Source organism: Macrotis lagotis, chromosome 5, assembly GCF_037893015.1.
Source record: "Macrotis lagotis isolate mMagLag1 chromosome 5, bilby.v1.9.chrom.fasta, whole genome shotgun sequence".
Classification (NCBI taxonomy): Eukaryota; Metazoa; Chordata; class Mammalia; order Peramelemorphia; family Peramelidae; genus Macrotis; species Macrotis lagotis.
In genome coordinates this window covers 210,805,071-210,826,410 of record NC_133662.1, presented here as the reverse complement: position 1 = coordinate 210,826,410, position 21,340 = coordinate 210,805,071, and the positions used below count along the sequence as shown (strand labels likewise).

Sequence of the window (21,340 nt, the reverse complement as noted above, 5' to 3'; positions counted from 1 at the left end):
TATATATACACATACATATTGTTTTCTTGGCTCTGCTTGTGTCACTCTGCATCAGTTCATACAGATCTTTCCATGCTTTTCTGTAGTCATCACATGCCTCATTTCTTATAGCAAAGTAATATTCCATTAAATTCATGAATTGTAATCTATTTATCCATTATCTAATTGATGGACACCTATTTTTGTCAAACATATTTTTATAAGAATAGCCTTGTGAGAGCTACAGTAGAGACACAAAACAAGTACTTGTTAACTCCTTTTTGGATGTTTTGAATGTTTATGAATATTTAACTCCTCCAGATAATGGGATTATTTAAAAATACTGAATTTATTTCCTACCTGAAAAATCACCTTGACTTGAAATATGGTCATTTTCAAGTCAAGGGGAATCTGAATACCTCAGAACTTATTAACATCATTATTCCTTCAGTCAAAACAAGTTTTCCCTGTGGGCTAGACCTTGTCAATTGCAAAAACCAGGTCTGAACTTGCAAAATGAAATGAGAGATTAAAGCAATTATGAAGATTATTCAGGTAAAGCCATTTCCAAAAGTAACTTTATCTAATTATCCAGTCTATGTGAAGCAATTGTTTTTTGAGGGGTTGGCGGTGGTAAAATTTTCTGGAGAATTGATGTAGTATTTCATGTTGCTTTTTGGAGCAAAATTGTGGCAATAGATTATTGACTATCTCTGTAGCTTTTTATTTCTTCTATTCTTATTTTACATGGGCAGCAACCTATGTTTATTTGCCTTTAGTTAAATTTTTTTGTTGCTGTGCCTGAGACTCCTGATATTATTAATCATGGAACTAAGATAATTATTTATTTCTTTTAAAAATTGAAAGACAGATTAAACACGGAATAGAGAGTTGAACCTAGAGTTAGGAATGCCAGAGGGTTTTAGATCTAGAATTAAATGAGATATTACTTCTAGTCTTCAGGTTCTTATCTTGATCAATGGATAGAATTCATGGGTAAACTTGGATGGGTGAAAATCTCACCTTATTTTCACTAATCTTGTCGATCCTATGAATTTAAAAATGTTATTGTCAGGAGAGATTGGAATAGGCAATGTCAGACTGACAAAAAAAAAGCCATGAGACAGAAAAAGTAATGGTGGCAGCAACAGCTAGGAACTCTTAACCCAGAGAAGGTGTAGGGATGGGACAGTTTTTCAGAAAGAGAATACAGGGAACCTTCTGCTTACACTGAGCCCAGCTGGCACTGACTGGCAACCCCATTGCCCATCTAGAGTTGCGGGTCGGACTGGAGAAGAGTGCTTGTCATCAGTCATAAATCAACAAGGGCTGTGGTTGTAGTTCTGGGATATTAAAGAGCACCAGTGCTTGAAATCCCAGAAAAACAAGCGATCTGGTCACATTTCCACAGTCAAGAGAACTTATAGTTACAGAGGAACAGGGACTCTTTCTGGATAAAGACCAGAGCACATCAGGAAAGAAAATCTCTCCCCAGATTATGCCACTTTGAAAGTTACAAAAACTTTTAGACCCCCCCCAAAAAAAATTAGCTCTGAAAACAGCAGCATGAAAAGGAGTGAAACTTGGAACAGCTCCCATGCACAACTTTAGCACAAAGTTCAAAATCAAGGCACAGGCTTGATAATGAGCAAATAGCAAAAAAACAAAAAACAAACAAAAAACAAAACAATATAAAAAACAAACACCAACAAAAACTTGCTCATAAAAATTTAGTATGGTGGTAAGTCTTAAACTAAGAAAGCAATATGAAAACAGCTACAAACCCATCCTCAAAAAATGTTAATTGAACCCAAGCCCAATAAGAATTCATAGATTTAAAGAAAGAAAAAAGATTTAAAGACAGAAAAAAATTAAAGAAATGAGAATTGTACAAGAAAATTATGAAAAGAGAATTAGCAGTTTGGGAAAAGAAGCATAAAAATACAAAAACAGCACCTTAAAAAACAGAATTGGCCTAATGGCAAAAGAGGCATAAATATTCACTCAAGAGAAGAACTCCTTAAAAAAGCAGAATAGGTCAAATGAAAAGCAGGTAGAAAAGTCTCTTAAAAAAAGAATTCTTTAAAATACAGATTTGTCCAAATAGAAAAAAGATTCAAAAGCTCACTTAGGAAAATAATTCCTTAACAATTAGAACTGAGCAAGTAGAAGCTAATGATTCTAGTAACATTAAAAACAAATAAAGTCACAAGATGAAAAAGTGGAAGAATATATGAATTATTTCATTGGACAAACAACTGACTTGGAAAACAGATTGAGAAAAGACAATTTAAGAATTGTTGGTCTACTTGAAAGCCATGATTTTAAAAAAAAGAAGTTAGACACCATATTTCAAGAAATTATAAAATGAATCTTCCTCATTATCTTAGATACAGAGGGTAAAATAGAACTTGAAAAAATCCACTAATCAACGCCTGAAAGAGATCCCACATGATAGCACCCAGTAATGCTACAGCCAAATTCTAGAACTTCCAGGTCAAGAAGAAATATTGTAAACAGATGGAAATAAACAATTCACATATCGTGGTGCCATAGTTAGGATCATACAAATTTGCCAGCTTCCATATTAAAGGAGTTGAAAGCTTGTAATATATGTTTTACATGATTTCACATATATAACTGATATCTGTTTGTTTGCCTCCTCAGTAGGTGAAGGAGATATGGGAAGGAGGGAGAGAATTTGAAACTCAAAAATTTTTTTAAAGAATGTTTAAAATAAATAGTAATTTTTAAAAATTAAGGACAATTGAGAAAGACCTCTTGTAGAAGATGGGATTTTAGTTGAGACTTGGAGCAAGACAGTAAAGACCAAAGTCAGACACAAGGAAGCAGAGATTCCCAGGCATAAGTAATACCCAATGAAAATTCACGCATAATGGAAGAAGGTATGTCTTTTGCAAATAACAGCAAGGAAGCCACGGGATTCCATTGTGAAGCATAATGTGGGAAGTAAGAAGACTAGGAAAATAAGATGAGATCAAATTATGGAAGGCTTTCAAAAAGGAAATCTTTAGCTGATGAATGGAAGAAATGCTTTACATGAATGGGAACTTTTAATAAATATCCTTTAGAGAAACCTTATCTCCATTGAAGGAAATATGAAAGAGTTGTTTAATAGATCTTCATGATTTTGCCAGGATTTCATCCAAGCTGTAACAGAACTGTATAAATATCCATTCTGTTTTCAGATTTAAGGGAAAGATTTTTTTTCAAATCCCATCAGATTTTTTTATTCCCCTATTATTATGGCACAAAACTGGAAGATGTAATGTTCTGTTTGAAGAACCACACTGAGACCAGTGTTGTTATATTGAAGAGTGAAAGGAAGGAAGTTAAAGATATGAAATATGTCAGACACAATGAAACCACAGTTAGTACAGGACTAACAAACCACTCAGATCTGCTTTAGGCCAGATTATTGTTTTAGGACCTGCTGTTTTCAATTACATTAACAACATCTGTCTGCTGTTGTTTCTTACAGGTATGCAGGGGCAATGGAAAGATTGCAGGCAGAGACTGAACTTATTAATCGGGTAAATAGTACTTATCTTGTGAGACACAGGACCAAAGAGTCAGGAGAATATGCAATTAGCATTAAGTAAGTGGCACAAAACTTTTACAGAAATTATAAATTTCCTGTGGTCATAATTGCTTAGACAATCTGCTATGTATAACACTGATGCTGAAAATGGGTGGATCTCATTACTCTAGTGGTAATGCAAAGCCAGACAGTTCATTAATACATAAAAATATCTGTTAGAAAAAAATACAGTAAATGCTATGGGTTGCTAATTGGTATATTACACTCCTTTCATGTTCAAGCATTCTAATGAAAAAATGTGTTAGCAAATTCTAGCCATGAAAATTACTGGATGGTTCTTTTGGTGCTTATACAACCATTCTTAATGGAGACTTGGGAAATGAATGTGGTCTAGTGATTGACTTAAAGACTGACTTCTTCTGTCATTTCCTTGTGGTCTTTTCCCTACCTCTAGAAGCTGACTGCATCTTCAACCATATTCTAGTAAATGTATTTTGTTAATTAGCTGTCAACAATGTATTGGCATAGGTATACATTTTGTCTTTGGAATTAATTCTTGTAATGTTATTGGGGCATGCCCTCTGGTAATTATTGATCTGGGCTGATTAAAAACACATTTATATTCATAAGTTATGCATTGCCCACAGGTACAATAATGAAGCAAAACACATCAAGATTTTAACAAGAGATGGCTTTTTCCACATAGCAGAAAATAGGAGATTTAAAAGTTTAATGGTAAGCATTGATTAGGTTCTTTCTTTCAATGTGCAGTGCAGTTTCAATGTTAATTCTTTGCCTTCCCAGAAGTTTGACATCCTGAAAAGTTATTAAAGGAGAAACATCTATTACTTTGCAATGGGCTCAGTCATATTTCAAGGTTCGGCTTCACAGAATGTTTATGGGAAGAACAGAATTAAAAGAAAAAAACTGTTGAGCAAATATTTGGGGCATACCATTAATTTGCAATGCATTTTCAATCTGTTTCTGTCTTAAAGCATCCTGTGCATTCTATTCCATCCTCTTCAGTTCCTAGAACAAAGAATGCCAGAGATGGATGCGACCTTAAAGGTCAATTTGGTTTCTATAAAATGAATAGAAGATTTAATGGAGGACGAGGGTTCAGATCTGCCATTTATTATCTGGGTGAACTTGGACTATTTGGACATGGATTTCTCTTGTATGACACAGGAAATGAGAGGTTTGGATTAGTCGGTCAATAAACTTTTATTAAATATTTTATTTGATTTATATGCTTAACTATAACTATTATGTTAAGTACTAAGTATACAAAGAAAGACAAAAATAAGGACATTCCTTGCTAGTGAGAGTGATAATATGTAAGTAACTAGGTGCATATAAAATATATACAGAATAGATGAAAAGTAGGCCAACTAGATGATACCATGGTGCAGAACAACCAGGCCTGGAGTCAGGCAGAATTATTTTCCTGGGTTCAAATCTGGCCTAGAAACTTACTCCCTGTCTTATCGTGGGCACTCTCTTAAGCCTGTTTGCCTCAGTTTCTTCATCTGTAAAAGGAGCTGGAAAACCACTCCAGCATCTCTATCAAGAAAACCTCACATGTGAAGAGTCAGACATGACTGAAATGACTGAACAACAACAAAAATTGAAAGTATTTCTAGAGGGGAAGGCATTTGTATGTTGAGGGGAGGTTGAGGTGGGGGAGGGGGAGAAAGACTTGCAAAAGATGAGATTTAAGTTGAATCTTGAAGACAGCCAGGAAAACCAAAGAATGGAGGTAAGAAGGCAGCTTTATAGGCATGGGGAATATTCAATACAAACATATGAAATTGGGAGAGGAAGGGTTATATTGGAAGAAGTGCAAAGAGGTTGGTGCTACTATATTGAAGAGTGGATGAAGCTGAGAAAAGAAAACTGGAAAGAGAGGAAAGAACCAGACTATGAAGAGTTTAAAGGACAAAAAGTATCTTGAAAGAATTTAAAGTCCCTTCTAACTCTGTCTATGATCTTATATAGTCCTCTCTATATATAATCCTCTGAGTTATGATCAATGTGTATATTACATTAGTCATCCAGTTCTGTAACTTAATAGATGAGGAAAATTCAGTTCCAAAGGTAGATGACCATATTCACATAAATGGTTATTCAGTCCACAGACATTTTTAAAGTTCTTAAGTCCAGTTTGCCCCCATTAAATTGTAAGCTCACTGAGGTCTGGGACTTTCTTTTTGTATTCGCAATGTTTAGCATAGTACCTGGGACATAATAGGCTCTTTGGAAACATATGGATTTTTCCAGCTACATGCAAAAATAATTTTCAACAGTCATTTTATGATAAGATCTTGAATTCCATACTTTTCCCCCTTTCTTCCTTCTCTCTCTCCCCCTTTCCCTTGATAGTGAATAATTTGATAAAGGTTATACATGTACAACTATGTTAAACATATTTTCATCTTAGTCATGCCATGAAAGAATAATCAGAACAAAAGGAGAAAAAGCATAAAGCATAAAAAATTTAAAATTAGAAAATAGTATGCTTTGGTCTTCATTCAAATCCTATGGTTCTTTCTCTGGGTGTGGATGGCATTTTCCATCACAGATCCTTTAGAATTGTCTTAGATCATTATACTGCTGAGGAGAGCTAAGTCTATCATAGTTATCATCTTGCAATGTTGCTATTAAGGCACATGGTAGACTCTTCATAAATGTTTATTGGCTGACTGAATAGGAAATTATTATTTGTTCTTTGTTCTCAAAGAGGACCATGGTGATACTGTGACTTGCCAGTGAATTGGATTTAAGTGAAGGATTGCTGTGCAAAGGCACCAGCCTTACTTTCTCCTGTAGAGTCATCTGGGTCCAGTGGCCAGACATAGATCAGGCTGCCTAAAGATTGCACCAGATGTGTAAAGATACAAAGAAAGGTTAAAGACACTTCTTGCTTTCAAGGAAGTCAAATATTAAAGTTCAAACAGTATCCATTTAGCTTAAATCTCAGGGAACTCACTAAAGTTAAGGAGGATTGGGAAAGGCTTCTTGGAGAAGCAAGAACTTTAATTGAATCTTTAAAAAGTCAAAAAGCCAGAAACTATAGATGAATAGGGAGATAGTTCCAGGCATAAGGGATGGTCTGGAAACAGAGTATTCTATTTGAGCAATATCAAGGAGGTTTGTGTCACTGGTTACAGAGTAATTCAAAAAGTATGTGGCAGTGGGAATGAGGACTAATGTAAAGGGAAAGAAGACTGGAAAAATTATAAAGGGAACAGGTTATGGAGGTCTTTAAAAATTAATATTTTATATTTGATCTTGAAGGCAATTAGGAAGCTACTGGAGTTTTTTGCAAAGGGGTGTGTCAGATTTAGGTCATAAGTAGATCAATTTGTTAGCTGACTGGAGGATGGATTGGAATGAGGAAAAATGTGAGAAAGAGAAACCAACCAGCAGACTATTGCAGTAATCTAAATGTGAAGTGATGAGGGCTTGAACCAAAGTGGTGGCAGTGTTAAAATGAGAAATCAGTGAGTTCATAGAGATTAGTAGTTAATAGTAAAGCAAAATCTAGAAAACTGGTTTCCATTATTTTGGGTCTCGTGCCATTTCTTTGCACTATGCTACTTTTAGTAGGTTTATACTTATGGATTGTATACTGTTTTTATTTATAGCTTTGGCAAAATATGATTAGAAAGATTGTAAACTCTTCCTTCTTAACTCCTTCTCCTGGTGATCCTGCCCTGAGGTCAGGAAATAATTTTGCTGCCTATGGGGAATCTCCACTTCAATGTTTTATTGACTCATAACATTTAAGCCAGAGAATATCAGATAGGTCTTTAGAAGCCACCTAACCCAACCTAGATCTCAATAGAGTCCCTTGAACAATCTCCTTGAGCAGTGGTCATCCAAGTTCCTGAGAAGCTCTCTAAAATTGAACTTGACCAGGAATAATATAAACCTGGTTTGAACTATCAAAACCTTAGAGCTGAAAGCAATCTTAGAAGTTGTCTAATTGAACCCCCCCTCACTTTATAGATGAGGAAATAGAGGTCTAGAATTATGAAATTACTTTCCCTATGTCAAACAGAGCTAATGAATGGCAGAGCTGGGTCAGTTCTTATAATAATTACTGTTCAGATCAGTTACTTTTTCTATGCCATGCTGACTTCCATTCTCTTAGACCACAGAAATGGTCTCTTGACCAATCTCTCATCTCCAATCTGCCCTCTAGCTATCTTCTGCAAGTTTCATAATCTAACATTCCAAGACTTTCCATACTTTCAGCTCCTGTCTATCTTTGCTTCCATATCTCATACTATGTCTTTTAAAGTTTTTGATGGTCTTGCTAAATTGGATTATTCAGATGAACATGCCCCATACTTTGCTGCTTCTGAGACATTTCTGGGACCTCTATCTGAAATGTTCTCTCCCTACTCCTTCATCTAGTGAAATCCTAATTGTTCTTGAAGACCTAGCTTTAGTGCCTCCAATGGAAACTCAGGGGGTCATTTGGATTTTTGAATTTAATTGTCTAAAACATGCCATTAATTCACAGTCAACTTCAATCTATTTTTCTTTTTCATTTCATGTGCTCTTCTCAACCTTAATCAGTTCATAATATCAGAGAATGTTAGAAATGATTGAAATCTGAAGGGAGTACTGTGAATACAGTAGGAAAGAAGGCTCCTAGTTGAACACGGACCCTGGAACCTGAGTTCAAATTCACCTTCTTAGTTATGTAACCCTGAGCAAGTTACTTAACCTGATAGCCTCCAGAAAAAAGAAATAATGAATGAACACAAAAAAAAGAATGAATTTTTGGATGTTAAAATGAATGAATTGAAGTCCCTAGAAGTTGAATGACATTCATGACCACATAGGTAATATGGGAGCCAAAGATCCCAGACCCTGAGCCCAGATCCAGAATTCTTTCCACAGTACCGTGCTGTTTTTCAAGCTAAGGAGTTACATCACTATAATTATTTCAGCAACAACTTCGAAGGATTGTTGGGAGGGGGAAAAATTATTTGTAAGCCTTAGAGTACTACAGAAAGCTGTTTTGCTACATTATTGGGTAGTATCACTAACAGTTTATGAATGTATATTTGAGTGAGAAAAACAGAGATAAGATTCCAAATCTTCTTTTAGAAATGAATTCCTAATAATACCACTTTCAAATTGAGACAGGTTTATTCTGTAGTGCTAAGCAATTGGAGAAAATTCTTCAGTTTCTTTTTTTCATATTGTGCTAAGTAGTCCTCATTGCATCATTATGGGTTTGCTCATTTAATATACCTTTCAATGAAACAACAATTAAATGATACTTACACAACATCCTTCCAGAAAATTTCTAAAGCACTTTGAAATAAGATTTAAAGTCTATACCAATTATGGACTTCTGAGGAATGCTCTTCCTTCCTTCCTCCCTTCCTCTTTCCTTCCTCCTTCCTCCTTTCCTCCTTTCCTCCCTTCTATCTATCTATCTATCTATCTATCTATCTATCTATCTATCTATCTATCTATCTCTGTCTTCTGTCTTTCTATTTGTTTGTCTCATTGTCTTGATAGTCTGTCAATATTTAATGATTTTTTTAAAGTCTAATTTCTTAAAGCAAAGGGGCAGTATTTATTTTATTTGTAAACAAAAGTGAAAAGAATGTGTGGAAAAGTTTGTGGGCAAATATGTCATGGTCTTAACTCAGAGAGTAAAGATAGGAAGCAAATGATATGTTTTGAAATATTACATCAGTTCTGAATCAGCAGCCAGATTCTAGCATCTTTAACTGCTGGAATTGACTTAGGTTTCCTCTGAGAATCTGGACCCCAATAAGGTTTCTAGCAGTTGAAGTTCTGAAAAGAAAGCAAACACTTGAGGGTGATGGCAAGTGGAATCACAAATAATGGATGACAGTAGCCCAGCTGGAAGATGAGAAAAGCATGAGTGGGGAGTCTCTACATCGCTGCCAGATGTATCAGCTTGAGCTGTAGCCTGGAGAATTTCCTTGGATAGTAATGAGGTATCTCTACCTTGTAGCTAATATAGGTATGAAAGAAAGCTGCAGGGCTAAAGTTGACTGCTAAGAGAGCAGGCTTTGAAAGTTTTAAAAAATAAAAAAAACAACCTCCCATCAGAGGAGACAAACCAAGAGGATGAAAGGAAGCACCACTGGAAAGGGCCAATCAATATCTGCTTTCTGCTGATTAGATTCAACTCAAGAAAGATAAGTCACCATCCAAGGTTGCCTATTATAAAGTTGGTCGTGCAGGGTTGATGTGGATTAATGGGCATGTGATAGGGCTCCATCTGCATAAAACTCATTCACTGAAATAGGAAGCAGCAGAAACTCAGAGTTTAAAAACGTTTGCTATTGAAAAAGTACTGAAAAGCTAAAATCACAGATCAAAAATGAGTTGTACTGATAATATAAACACATATGGTAGGTTTTATGCCTTTTTCTCTAATCCTAGACATGTATATGTATATATGCATGTATATTTAATACACTTTAAAAATTAAATCTATTTTTAAATTTAATTTAATTCATTTACTCCTGGATGTACTGTTGATACTGAAAATATTGTAATTAAAAGTGACTTAAACAGTTTAGGATACAAGAAGGGACTCTTCTCTTTCACGGGTTTCCCTGACTTGACAGAACAATCTTCTCTAAGGGCGATCTCTCCTTTGGGATTTTAGAGCAACTCCAACATTACAGTTAATAAGAAATGCAGAAAGAAACATAAGTTTATTTCCCACCATTTTTGTATGCTATCTTTCATAGGGAGAGTTCTACATATAGAATAATGGGCTAAGAACTGATTTCAATCACAGTCTGGATGGTTAATGTATTTTTGATCTTGGTCAAGACTCTGCAACTCCCTCAACAACTTCATCTATAAAATAAGAGTGATCATAAAGGATTTGCCATTCAGCCTTGCTCAAAAGTTAAAAAAGAAAAAAAATCTTAGAGTCTGGAAAGTCTTGCCCATCATTTCCTATTTATTCATCTATGCCAGAGAAGTAGTACATGGTATCCTAGGATCTTAGTTCTTGTACTAGAAGATGCCCTGGAGGTAATTTCATCCAAACCCCTCAATTTTCAGATGATGAAACTAAGGTACAAGGAGATTAAGAAACATGGTGGGTGGCTAGGTGGCACAATGGATAGAGCACTGGCCTTAGAGTCAGGAGTACCTGGGTTCAAATCCGGCCTCAGGCAGCTAATAATTACCTAGCTGTGTGGCCTTGGGTAAGCCATTTAACCCCATTGCCTTGAAAAATCTAAAAACATAAATAAATAGATAGATAGATAAATAAGCTGTTTTACACAAAAAGAAGTGTTGGGGTGGCTAGGTGGCGCAATGGATAAAGCACTGGCCTTGGAGTCAGGAGGACTTGGGACATGGTATCCTAGGATCTTAGTTCTTGTACTAGAAGATGCCCTGGAGGTAATTTCATCCAAACCCCTCAATTTTCAGATGATGAAACTAAGGTACAAGGAGATTAAGAAACATGGTGGGTAGCTAGGTGGCACAGTGGATAGAGCACTGGCCTTAGAGTCAGGAGTACCTGGGTTCAAATCCGGCCTCAGGCAGCTAATAATTACCTAGCTGTCTGGCCTTGGGTAAGCCATTTAACCCCATTGCCTTGAAAAATCTAAAAACATAAATAAATAGATAGATAGATAGATAGATAGATAGATAGATAGATAGATAGATAAATAAGATGTTTTACACAAAAAGAAGTGTTGGGGTGGCTAGGTGGCGCAATGGATAAAGCACTGGCCTTGGAGTCAGGAGTACTTGGGTTCAAATCCGGTCTCAGACAGTTAATAATTACCTAGCTGGGTGGCCTTGGGCAAGCCACTTAACCCCATTTGCCTTGCAAAAACCTAAAAAAACAAAACAACAACAATAAAAAACTATCCCATAAAAAGGAAACATGCCCAAAGTTATACAGGTAATAAATGTCAAAGGTCATACATTATGAGTTGTAGGCATTATGAGAGTAAAATAGAGATAATAATATCTTTATGACCTAGTCAGTTATCTTCAGTTTGTCTGATTCTTTGTGATCCCTTTTGGGTTTTTTTTGTTTATTTTTGTTTTCAAGTGGTTTGTCACTTCCTTCTCTAAATCATTTCATGGATAAGAAAATATGAAGCAAAAAGGGTTAAGTGACTTGCTTAGGGTCACACAGATAGTAAGTGTTTGAGGCCAGGTTTGAACTCACAAAGATGATTCTCTCTCATTCCAGGTCTGCCACTTTATCCATTGTACCTCCTTGCTGCCCACCCGTATTATCTAGCTTCTATTCAACAACCAAGGGTTGTTGCAAGATTCAAAAGATTCAAAGTATTTAAAACATTTCACAAATGATAAAGCAGCACATAAATGACCATTACCATACCTCAGTTTTATTATCTGTAAAATTCAAATTATTAATAGCACCTATCTCCCAAAGTAGCAAGTTGTGAGGATCAAATGAGACAACATGTAGAAAAAGTGCTTTGTAAATATCAAAGAAATATATATCATCATCACCATTCTCATCATCACTATTCTTTAGTTTGAAGGCTATGTAATGACCAGAAAGTTGAATTGCAATTTGGGAAGAATGGCAAAAGTCAAACACACATCTAGACTTCCTTTCCAATATTTAGCTCAAAGAGAAATTCTCCCACAGAGAGCAGGTATAGAAGAGAAGGTAAATTAGCCTTCTATTAAAAAAAATACTTTCTTTTCAAGGTCTTGGATGATTTCTATGATTTTTTTTAATGTTTTGATGTCAAATGTGTTGTCAGAATCTTTGGGGGCTTTTAGGTTTTTTTCCTTAGTTGATTCCAGAAAAGTTCCTGATTCTATTACACACATATTAATATTACTCCAGTTGTTATAGAAAAATCCAGGTCCAAGTAGTGTTTATAAGCCATCTCCATTGTCTGTTACCTTGGTGACTAGAGTGATTGCTTCTCACTAATTTTTAAAAAATGAGATATGAGTCACATGAGATAATAAAGGTCTGATTTTTTGTTTTGTTAGTTTGTTTATTATTTATAGTATCTAGAAAACAGTGATTGTTAAGACAAGTATCTGTTACACTGAGACCCAGAGTCAAAAATAGATATAGATCCAAGGAGATCCAAAGGTTTATTTTTACCCAACTAATTGCATATGAAAAAATTTATTGTATGTATGTCAAATACATTTATAGATAGACTTGAAATATCTTGGGTTTATCGATTCAGACTAAGAAGAAAACTACCTTATATGTCACTTGGTACAACTCTTCATTTTGCAGATGAAGAAACTGTGAGTCAGTGAAATGCATTCATTGCCCCAGGTCACAGGGGCTGTATAGTATTATGGAAGGAACATAGGACAGGAAGTAGACAGACCTTAGATCTATCAATCAATTAATCCAAAAGATTTTATTTTAGTCAGTGTCTGACACATATTGTGATAGATATAAGGAATTAAATTGCATTAAATGAAATAATCCCTTTTCTACTAAGCTAGTTGTATGACCAAAGGTGAGTCACTTAAATTGACTATGTCAGTTTTCTAATCTGTGCTGTTCCAATATCCTAATAATGTTGGAATTATACTGCACATGGGTTTTCTAGGTTAAAAATTAAGTGAGTCAAGGAATGTGAATATACATCACAGTCATATAGCCATCAGCTATCTTAAGGTTGATTCCAGATCCAAAGTTCCATTATTCCAGGGAGTGGATGATGTTGAGCTCAGTTCTTCTAATAAATTTCTAATACCCTATAGTCTGTAATTAATACATTTAAGATAAATGTGGTAATGGGTTTCAGGTTTGCTTTGTCATTTTTTTCTATTCAAAAAATCATAGAATCCTGAATCTGTTTTATTTTCAAATTATAAATATGTAGTAACAATACTTTGGAGTCATCTTATGAATCAGCAACGGGATGCTCTTATAAGTGCTGTTCAAAAGAAGAAGTTGGTGTCCTATTTGGATTTGAGTAAAGGACAATATTAAAATCAAATTAGAGTTTATTTCTCAGGATCCCTTTTGTAATGTATTAGAAGAAACAAAAACTTTAGTGAAGCTTCACTTTTTATATTCTGAATCATTGAAATTACTTTGAAGAGGATGATTCCAGAGGACCAAAGATAAAGCATATTATCTACCCTCTGACACAGAGCTGAAGAATGCAGGACAGAATAAGAACTATTTGGTTTTTTTTTGGGGGGGGGACATGATAGATGCAGAAATTTATTTTGATCAATTATGAATATTTGTTACCAAGGTTTCATGTATTTTTTTCAACAAGTAGTAGCAAGGAAAGAAAATAGGCTTTTTGTTCATTAAAAAAATTAATAAATAAAGAGGATATATCCTTTATATATCTGTGTATATAATATATTTATACATAGTGTGCATATGTGTATATATTTTCATCATTTCTACATAAAAGAATATATATATACAAATGCACATCTTTTATATATGCAAATTTGTGGATACATATGGAATGAGCTCAAATCTTGAGCTCAGTTTTTGCAATACATACTTTATTATATTTGTCACTATACACACTTGTATCTGTGTATACAGATACATGTATGCAAATATACATGTGTGTAAACACATTCATGCATATATATGTATAAGCATACATAAATTAATACCTAATCCACAGTTGTATATGCAAAAACACTTATAGGTAATTGTGTATACATGCCCTAAAACCATATTCCTAATCCAGAGTAGTGTCAGTAGAGGGCTTATTTTGTGCTAATTCAAAGAATGAAAGCAGAATCAACTGAATGGAGGTGTAAGTTCATTTAAAAAAATGAATAACTAAACTTGCTCAAAATGGAATGGACTGCTTGATTGACTTGAGTGCCTTCCTATCCTTTAGATGTTGGTTATCATAGATAGAATTTCCATATTATGTAGTAGATTTTTATTAAATGACCTCCCAAGTTCCTTCCAATTTAATTGCATGGTGATGATGATAATGGACATCTATGAAGACAGTTCTGAACATTGATGGACTGGCACAGATCAGCTTAACTAATTTTAAGTTTGATCTTAAAACTATTGAAGTGACTATTGTTTTTTCTTCTTTGAGGTTATTCTTTGGCTTGATTGTTTGTTGAACACTGAGAAAATGACAAAGTCATGTTTCTAGTATATTAGTTGCCTTCCCTCTTAGAGAATTTATTGTATTCATGGTATTTATTGCAATTATGGAATGAAATCATGAAATCAAAAGAGGTTTTCCTTTGATTTTCTTTCAATTATTTGTATATTCCTTGGGTTATATGTAGATGTAATGATGATCCAATAAGATGAATTTCCCTGAAAATATTAGTTAACTCACAATACAATGCTGTTTCAATTAGGCCAGGAGTGATTTCTATCAAGATTTCTAGTGGGACGTTTGGGGATTCCCTGAGAATTTCAGTATGAAAACTACTATTAGGAATGTCTGAATTTTAGGCTTCAGATATACTTAAAATTTCACTTCTAAAAGAAAATCTGAAGCAGTTGTATCTTTGACCCCAAGAAAATTATGGTGCATAGGTGTTATAAAATATTCTAAGATGTTCTCTTCAGGACTCTAAGGATGATGTCAGAAGAGCATTTCTTAAGCTTTGATTTGGTGCATTTGGGAATGAGATTTCTTTTCTCTCCTGACTTTTAGGAGAAAACATAGGAAACTTGGAACAGATATAGTTAGCAAGCAGCTGTATCCTTTTATGTATATTTAGAGGAAAAAAGTATTTAATAAAGAAGAACAGTAATTACTATGTTGAAAGAGAAAATTGGTGTAACTTCTGCTCATGCACTCTATCCCATTGTCAAATAATGGGATCCGCTGTATTCATTAGCAATGGGGAGGAGGTTGGGTCTCCCATTATGGTTGGAAGAGCCGGAACTGGTCCTGGGTAGGTATCAGGCACATCCTTGCAGCTGGGGAGAGATTATCATTCACTTACTCTTCTCTGTATTTATGAAGAGTTTGCATTGTAGAGATTATCTTTATAAAGCACATAATTGTGTGTCTGAGAAGTTGAATTGACCGAGAACAAAATTACCCTTATTTAAATCATCTTTGGTGCCTTTTTTTTCTTCTGAAAGGAACTCGTTGAGTACTATAAGCATCATTCTCTTAAAGAAGGCTTCAGAACTTTAGATACTACTCTTCAGTTCCCATACAAGGAGCCTGAAAATTCAGTTGGACAGAGGGGTAATAGAGCAAGCGGCAACCGTGAGTATTGTAATTATAATTTAGAATACCATTAGTTGTCTCTTAAGGATTAAAGGCAGAATAACAGAGAACATCTTCATTCTGTAGTTTTGACAGATAACCAATTAATATGGTAATGCCTTGAGCTAGGACTTTTTTTTCCTGAAGCTAAGCAGAATTGGTCTGCTAACAGGTTTATGAATGTGTCTGGCTACATTTTTTTTTTTTTTTGCTGCCAAATTTAAAATCATGTTTGTGCTTGGAAATCTATCAGAAGTGTGCGTGGTATGTTAATTCACAATCTATTTACTTTTTGCTGACTTTTGTATTGGCCAAACTATTTCTAACATAGGGATAATATTTATAGATGACATGGTGATTGTACACTGCTATTTGAATAATGAATAATATTCATGTAGTTCTCTTGCCATTCCAACCAAGGTTATTCCAATTAGCGACCAATGGAAACTTTAGGTTATATTAAATGATTTGTTACAAAGGTTTTATGTATTTTTTCAACAAGTAGTGGGAAGGAAAGAAAATGGATTTTTGTTCATTAAAAAATAAATTAAAAAGAGGCTAAATACTTCATATATCTGTATATATAATCTGTTTATACATAGTGTATATATGTGTATATGGAAACTTTATGTTATATTAAATGACTTGTTACAAAGGTTTTAATGTATTTTTTCAACAAGTAGTAGGAAGGAAAGAAAATGGATTTTTGTTCATTAAAAAATAAATTAAAAAGAGGATAAATACTTTATATATCTGTATATATAATCTGTTTATACATAGTGTATATATGTGTATATGGAAACTTTATGTTATATTAAATGACTTGTTACAAAGGTTTTAATGTATTTTTTTCAACAAGTAGTGGTAAGGAAAGGAGATTGTTTCCCAAATTCAGGGCATTTTATTTTTAAAAAATCATTTAAAAAACACCTTCCCTTAAAATAGCACCACATGATAGCAAAGCAGAATATCTTAAAAGGTAGCTTAACAAATTTTATACTTTTAAGTCAGTAATATTTTTTCCCTCTCAGTTTAAGTAAACTGTCATTCCAAAATGTGATAAAAGATAGAGGTAAAATGAAGGTAGAGGGGGAAAAAAAGGTAATACAGTAGTTCATGGAACTGGAATCTGAAATATTTCAACTTCTGGTACAGGAGCTTAAAGTCAGCAAAATGGAATTTAATAGGGATAGATATAAAGTTCTTTACTCATATTAAAAAAATCAAATGCACAAGAATAAAATGGGGGTAGTTAGAATTTTGTTTCAATCCATGTAAAAATGACTCATGAGTTTTTGAAGGGGCAGTCAAACCCAATTCCTCTCTACTGCAAAAATCATTGAATTAATAAAGACATAGTATCCATACATCAGGAGAGTGCTTGATATGGGTATCATTAAAATGTTCAAAGCAAATGAAGAAAGCCTCCAAAGCATTGGTTGAGGTAAAATTATGGAGGAAAATAGGCATGAATTACACCAACAGGCATGGATTTGAATATAAGCATCAATATAGGAATACTTGCACCAATAAGATTTTATATATATATATATATATATATATATATATATATATATATTGATTATTTTTGAAGAGTATGCAATAAAAAGTGCCTCTTTACTCTGACTTCTGCAGTCTTATGAAGACTACAATATTATTTATAGTTCCAGATGTCACAGTTTAGAAGGAATATAGATAAAATAGTGTATAACCAAAGTAGGGTAGTAATCATGGTGACAGGACTTGAAACCATCCCTAATGAAGTTCTATCTAGGGACTAGGGCTATTTAATCTGTAAAAAATGACTTATCTGTAAAAAACTGACTTCATGTATTCTAGAAGTTGTCATTTGGAAAAGGAAACAACCTCATTTTTATCCTCAGAGAACAGAAACTAGCACCAATGAGTGGAAGTTACTGGTAGGAAGATTTGGGGGTTCCTTTGAGAAAAAAATAACCACCTTCCTAATGTTGAAAACTACAAAAATGAAATGAACTGTTTTAGGAAGTAATGATGTCTTGATTGCTAAAAGTCTTCAAGTGATGGTTGGATCATCCTAAGAAAATGTCTGATTATCTCAATCATTATTACTTTAGTGACTCATTACCTCCAGTAGCAAATGCAAACAATGCAACATTTGGAATTTAAACACTTTACAACTGGTTCCAACCTCCTTTTCTTGCTTTATAAACACTGCCTCTCTTCATGTTTTCTGTGGGTTAACTAAGTTAGTCTTCTTATTTCATTTCACAGAATATCACTTTTTGTATTTATATTTATGCATAGGCTGCCCTCCAAGCCTAGAGCCAAGTTCTTTCTCCTCAACTCTGCTTCTTAGAGTCTTAAGTATCTACAAGGATTGTCCTTTGTTGCATGAGACCTCCCTTCTGAAACATGCTTCTTCCACCACTAAACTTTATTTGCCCAGGTTTTAAAAGGACTAGCCCTTAACAAACTCTTGATAAAGATATAATTATCCATCCATCTATCATCTCTCTCTCTCTCTCTCTCTCTCTCTCTCTCTCTCTCTCTCTCTCTCTCTCTCGCTATCTAGCTATCTAGCTGTCCATTATCTACCTATCATTTATATATCTATGCGTATATTACATATGGAGTATAGAGTTTAGGATGATCAAAATGAAAAATTATGTCTGGAGTTGAAGCACATACCATTGGAGACAGTACCCACTCACAAGATAAATTGAGGTGCTGCTCTAAGTTTAGTAAAGGCAATGTGTAAAAAATATCTATATGGTCTAGTGAAAGCTTTTTCCTACTTCCCATGGAATTTGCTGGACATTTTAGAATTCAGCATTATTTTCTGTTATCTTTTTTGCTAATCCCTTTAATTTTTACCTGCTCATGGAAACAAATGAATGCCATTTAAAACTCCATTAGAGAGGCAGCTAGGTAGTGTAAAGGATAGAGCATCAGTCCTGGAGTCAGAAGGATCTGAGTTCAAATTAAACCTCAGACACTTGCCTCATCAACAAACAAACAAACCAAAAACATCATCCATTGGAATCCTTGACTTATAAAATAATGGTAGTCTTTAGAAACTATAGGATATTAGCATTGTCACAATATAAGAGATTAAGAAAAACAACAGGTTATCTGTAGATTCTGCTAACACAAATAGAATCACTTGTGTTAGTGTAGTAGAAGTGCATATGAACGTAATTTGTTACCTGATTGACAGAACTTTATTTGATATTTAATAGCAGTTCTCATCACAGTTGTCAAGAATGAATGATGAACATGTGGAACAGTGAATGCTCTGACAGTTTAAGTTACAATAATAGGGAAAGTGCCAATTGAAATGAAAAAGTACAAGCTTTTATTTGGAGGCAGTCTATTATCATTTCCCCTCAATTGTAGGATGGCTCGGGGGTGGCTAGTTCAAATCCGACCTCAGACACTTAATAATTACCTGTGTGACCTTGGACAAGTCATTTAACCCTTGCAAAAACAAAAAAAATTGTAGGGCACTTTATTAACACTCAGAGATTGTGTCCTTGAATAGCTGTTCATCTACTAGTGTGTTTAGAAAAAATATGATAGTTTGAGAATAGGTACATCTACAAATTGTAAAATTATCTATTACCTTTATTTGCTCCCTTACCAGTCAGGAGGAAAAAGAATGATGAAGGGGGTACAGACATGCACTCACATTTATTGAGGATAAGGGATAAGCCTATTGACAGAGCTTCAGGGCTGTCAAACAGCTTCCTCTCTCTGCAGTAATTTTCCTCTAGAAATTCTCCTGGTGAAATTTTCTATCTATATGAACTTCCAAAAGACAAAGGAGGGAAGAGATCAATTGAGGTGATCAGATATCCCATACTAGGTGAGTGTTTCATATTTATAGTCAGTCCGTTGCTTTTACCCTGATTCCAGTTTACATTTTCTCACCTGGGAAAAAAGAAGGATTTGGAATACAAGTTTAAGGTCCCTTCGAAATCTAGATGATAGGATTTTAGGAAATTTTTCTGCTCACTCTTCTAGCTCATACTATGTTGGATATTGTGACAGGACCAATATTTTTCAATTATTCCTTTGCCCCTCATCGTGAGTGAGACTAGCTTTTCCCTGAAAGGCTGACAAAACTGTCTTTAATAGGGAGGCAGATTGGCTAGGGAAGGTTTTTAAGGCTCAAAGAACTTGGCAATATCTTTTTAGCCTCTGGTCATATTGACCTGGCTTCCTGGTCACAGGATGATCCACATGAGGTCTTGACCTTTCAGATTTGGTTGCTATCCTGAGGTTTCAGAGTCACAGCCTATTGGCCCATCTAATTAGATGTATTGGCTGACCACTAGCTATCAGTATACTCACTGAAAATCCTTTCTATTCTCTGCATAAGAAATCTTCCTTTTATTTCTTCAACATTTCTATCTTTTTTGCAAGGCAATGGGGATAAGTGACTTGCCCAAGATCATACAGCTAGGTCATAATTGATCGTCTGAGGTTGAATTTGAACTCAGGTCCTCCTGACTCCAGGGCTGGTACTCTATCCACCTAGCTGCCCCTGCTTCAACATTTCTAACCTAAACTGACAAGAGTCAGACTTGTCCCTAAGAGTTGGTTTGCTAATCAGTAGGTACAGGATTGGAGAAGGACTCACTCAATTTGTTTTTAAAGAAGCTTTAAGGTCAGTGGGTTTTCTCTTTTCTTGTTTTACTGAGTCAAAAAAAAATTCACTTCAAACATTCCTATGTAGCTTTAGAGAAACTTTAGGCAACCACCCAATTAAAAATGAAAAATATATCCTTTTATTTGGAGCAGTAGCATTTCCCTCCACTTTTTTAAAATTATGAAGCAGTTTTAAAGAAGCACTCCAAAATTCAATTGTAGAAGATAAGAATATTATCAATCATGTTTAATGTCTATTGTAGTTAACAGCTCATAATCATGTTTAAAGGAAAATTCATGTTATCCACTGTATGTAATGACCTTGGTCCAGACCATGTTTCACATGCCACCCAGTTATGTCCAACTACCATAATCAATACTACTCAAAAGGTCTTGGACTTGTACTCCCATACAATTCCATTCACCAACCTCTGTGGTTTCCTTGCCTTCCCTGGCTATTATTATCTTTTTTAAATTTTGCTAACTGAATTACGATCTAAGTTTCTTGAGGGAAGAGATTGTCTTAGCTTTTTCACTGTGGCTATAGTATAGGAGGAACTGCTTGTGTTACAATAGCACCTAATAAATGCTTAATCAATTCATCCTAGCTTCTCCACTGCAGTCCTACTCCAGGCTTCTTTATGTTCTGATTGTGATTCTTGGTTTCTAGAAAATTCCAAAGGAGGCCAAATTGTCCAAGTACTATTAAACTAGAAGGACTTCAGGAAGTATATGTGGTGGAATGTGGGGTCTGATGGGACATTAATTAAGCACCTATTGTTTGCTGGTCACTGGGTCACTTTACAAATATTATTTGATCCTCACAACAACCTCATTTTACAGTGGAGAAAATTAAGGCAGACACAGAGCTAAGTTGAATGCCCTACCTCATAAGTATCTGGGGTCAGATTTAAACCTGGGTCTTCCTAATTTCAGA

General features: G+C 34.7%; 1 protein-coding gene across 2 annotated transcripts in view; it reads left to right on the top strand.

Annotated features, from left to right (window-relative positions):
* The window catches only part of VAV3 (vav guanine nucleotide exchange factor 3), a 349,374-nt gene that overhangs the window by 308,901 nt on the left and 19,133 nt on the right, over positions 1-21,340 (top strand). For both annotated transcript variants that reach the window (XM_074188308.1, XM_074188309.1), the window contains exons 23-25: positions 3,482-3,598; positions 4,189-4,276; positions 15,642-15,771. In XM_074188308.1, the coding sequence (XP_074044409.1) occupies positions 3,482-3,598; positions 4,189-4,276; positions 15,642-15,771 (335 nt within the window). The remainder of the gene's footprint in view (positions 1-3,481; positions 3,599-4,188; positions 4,277-15,641; positions 15,772-21,340) is intronic.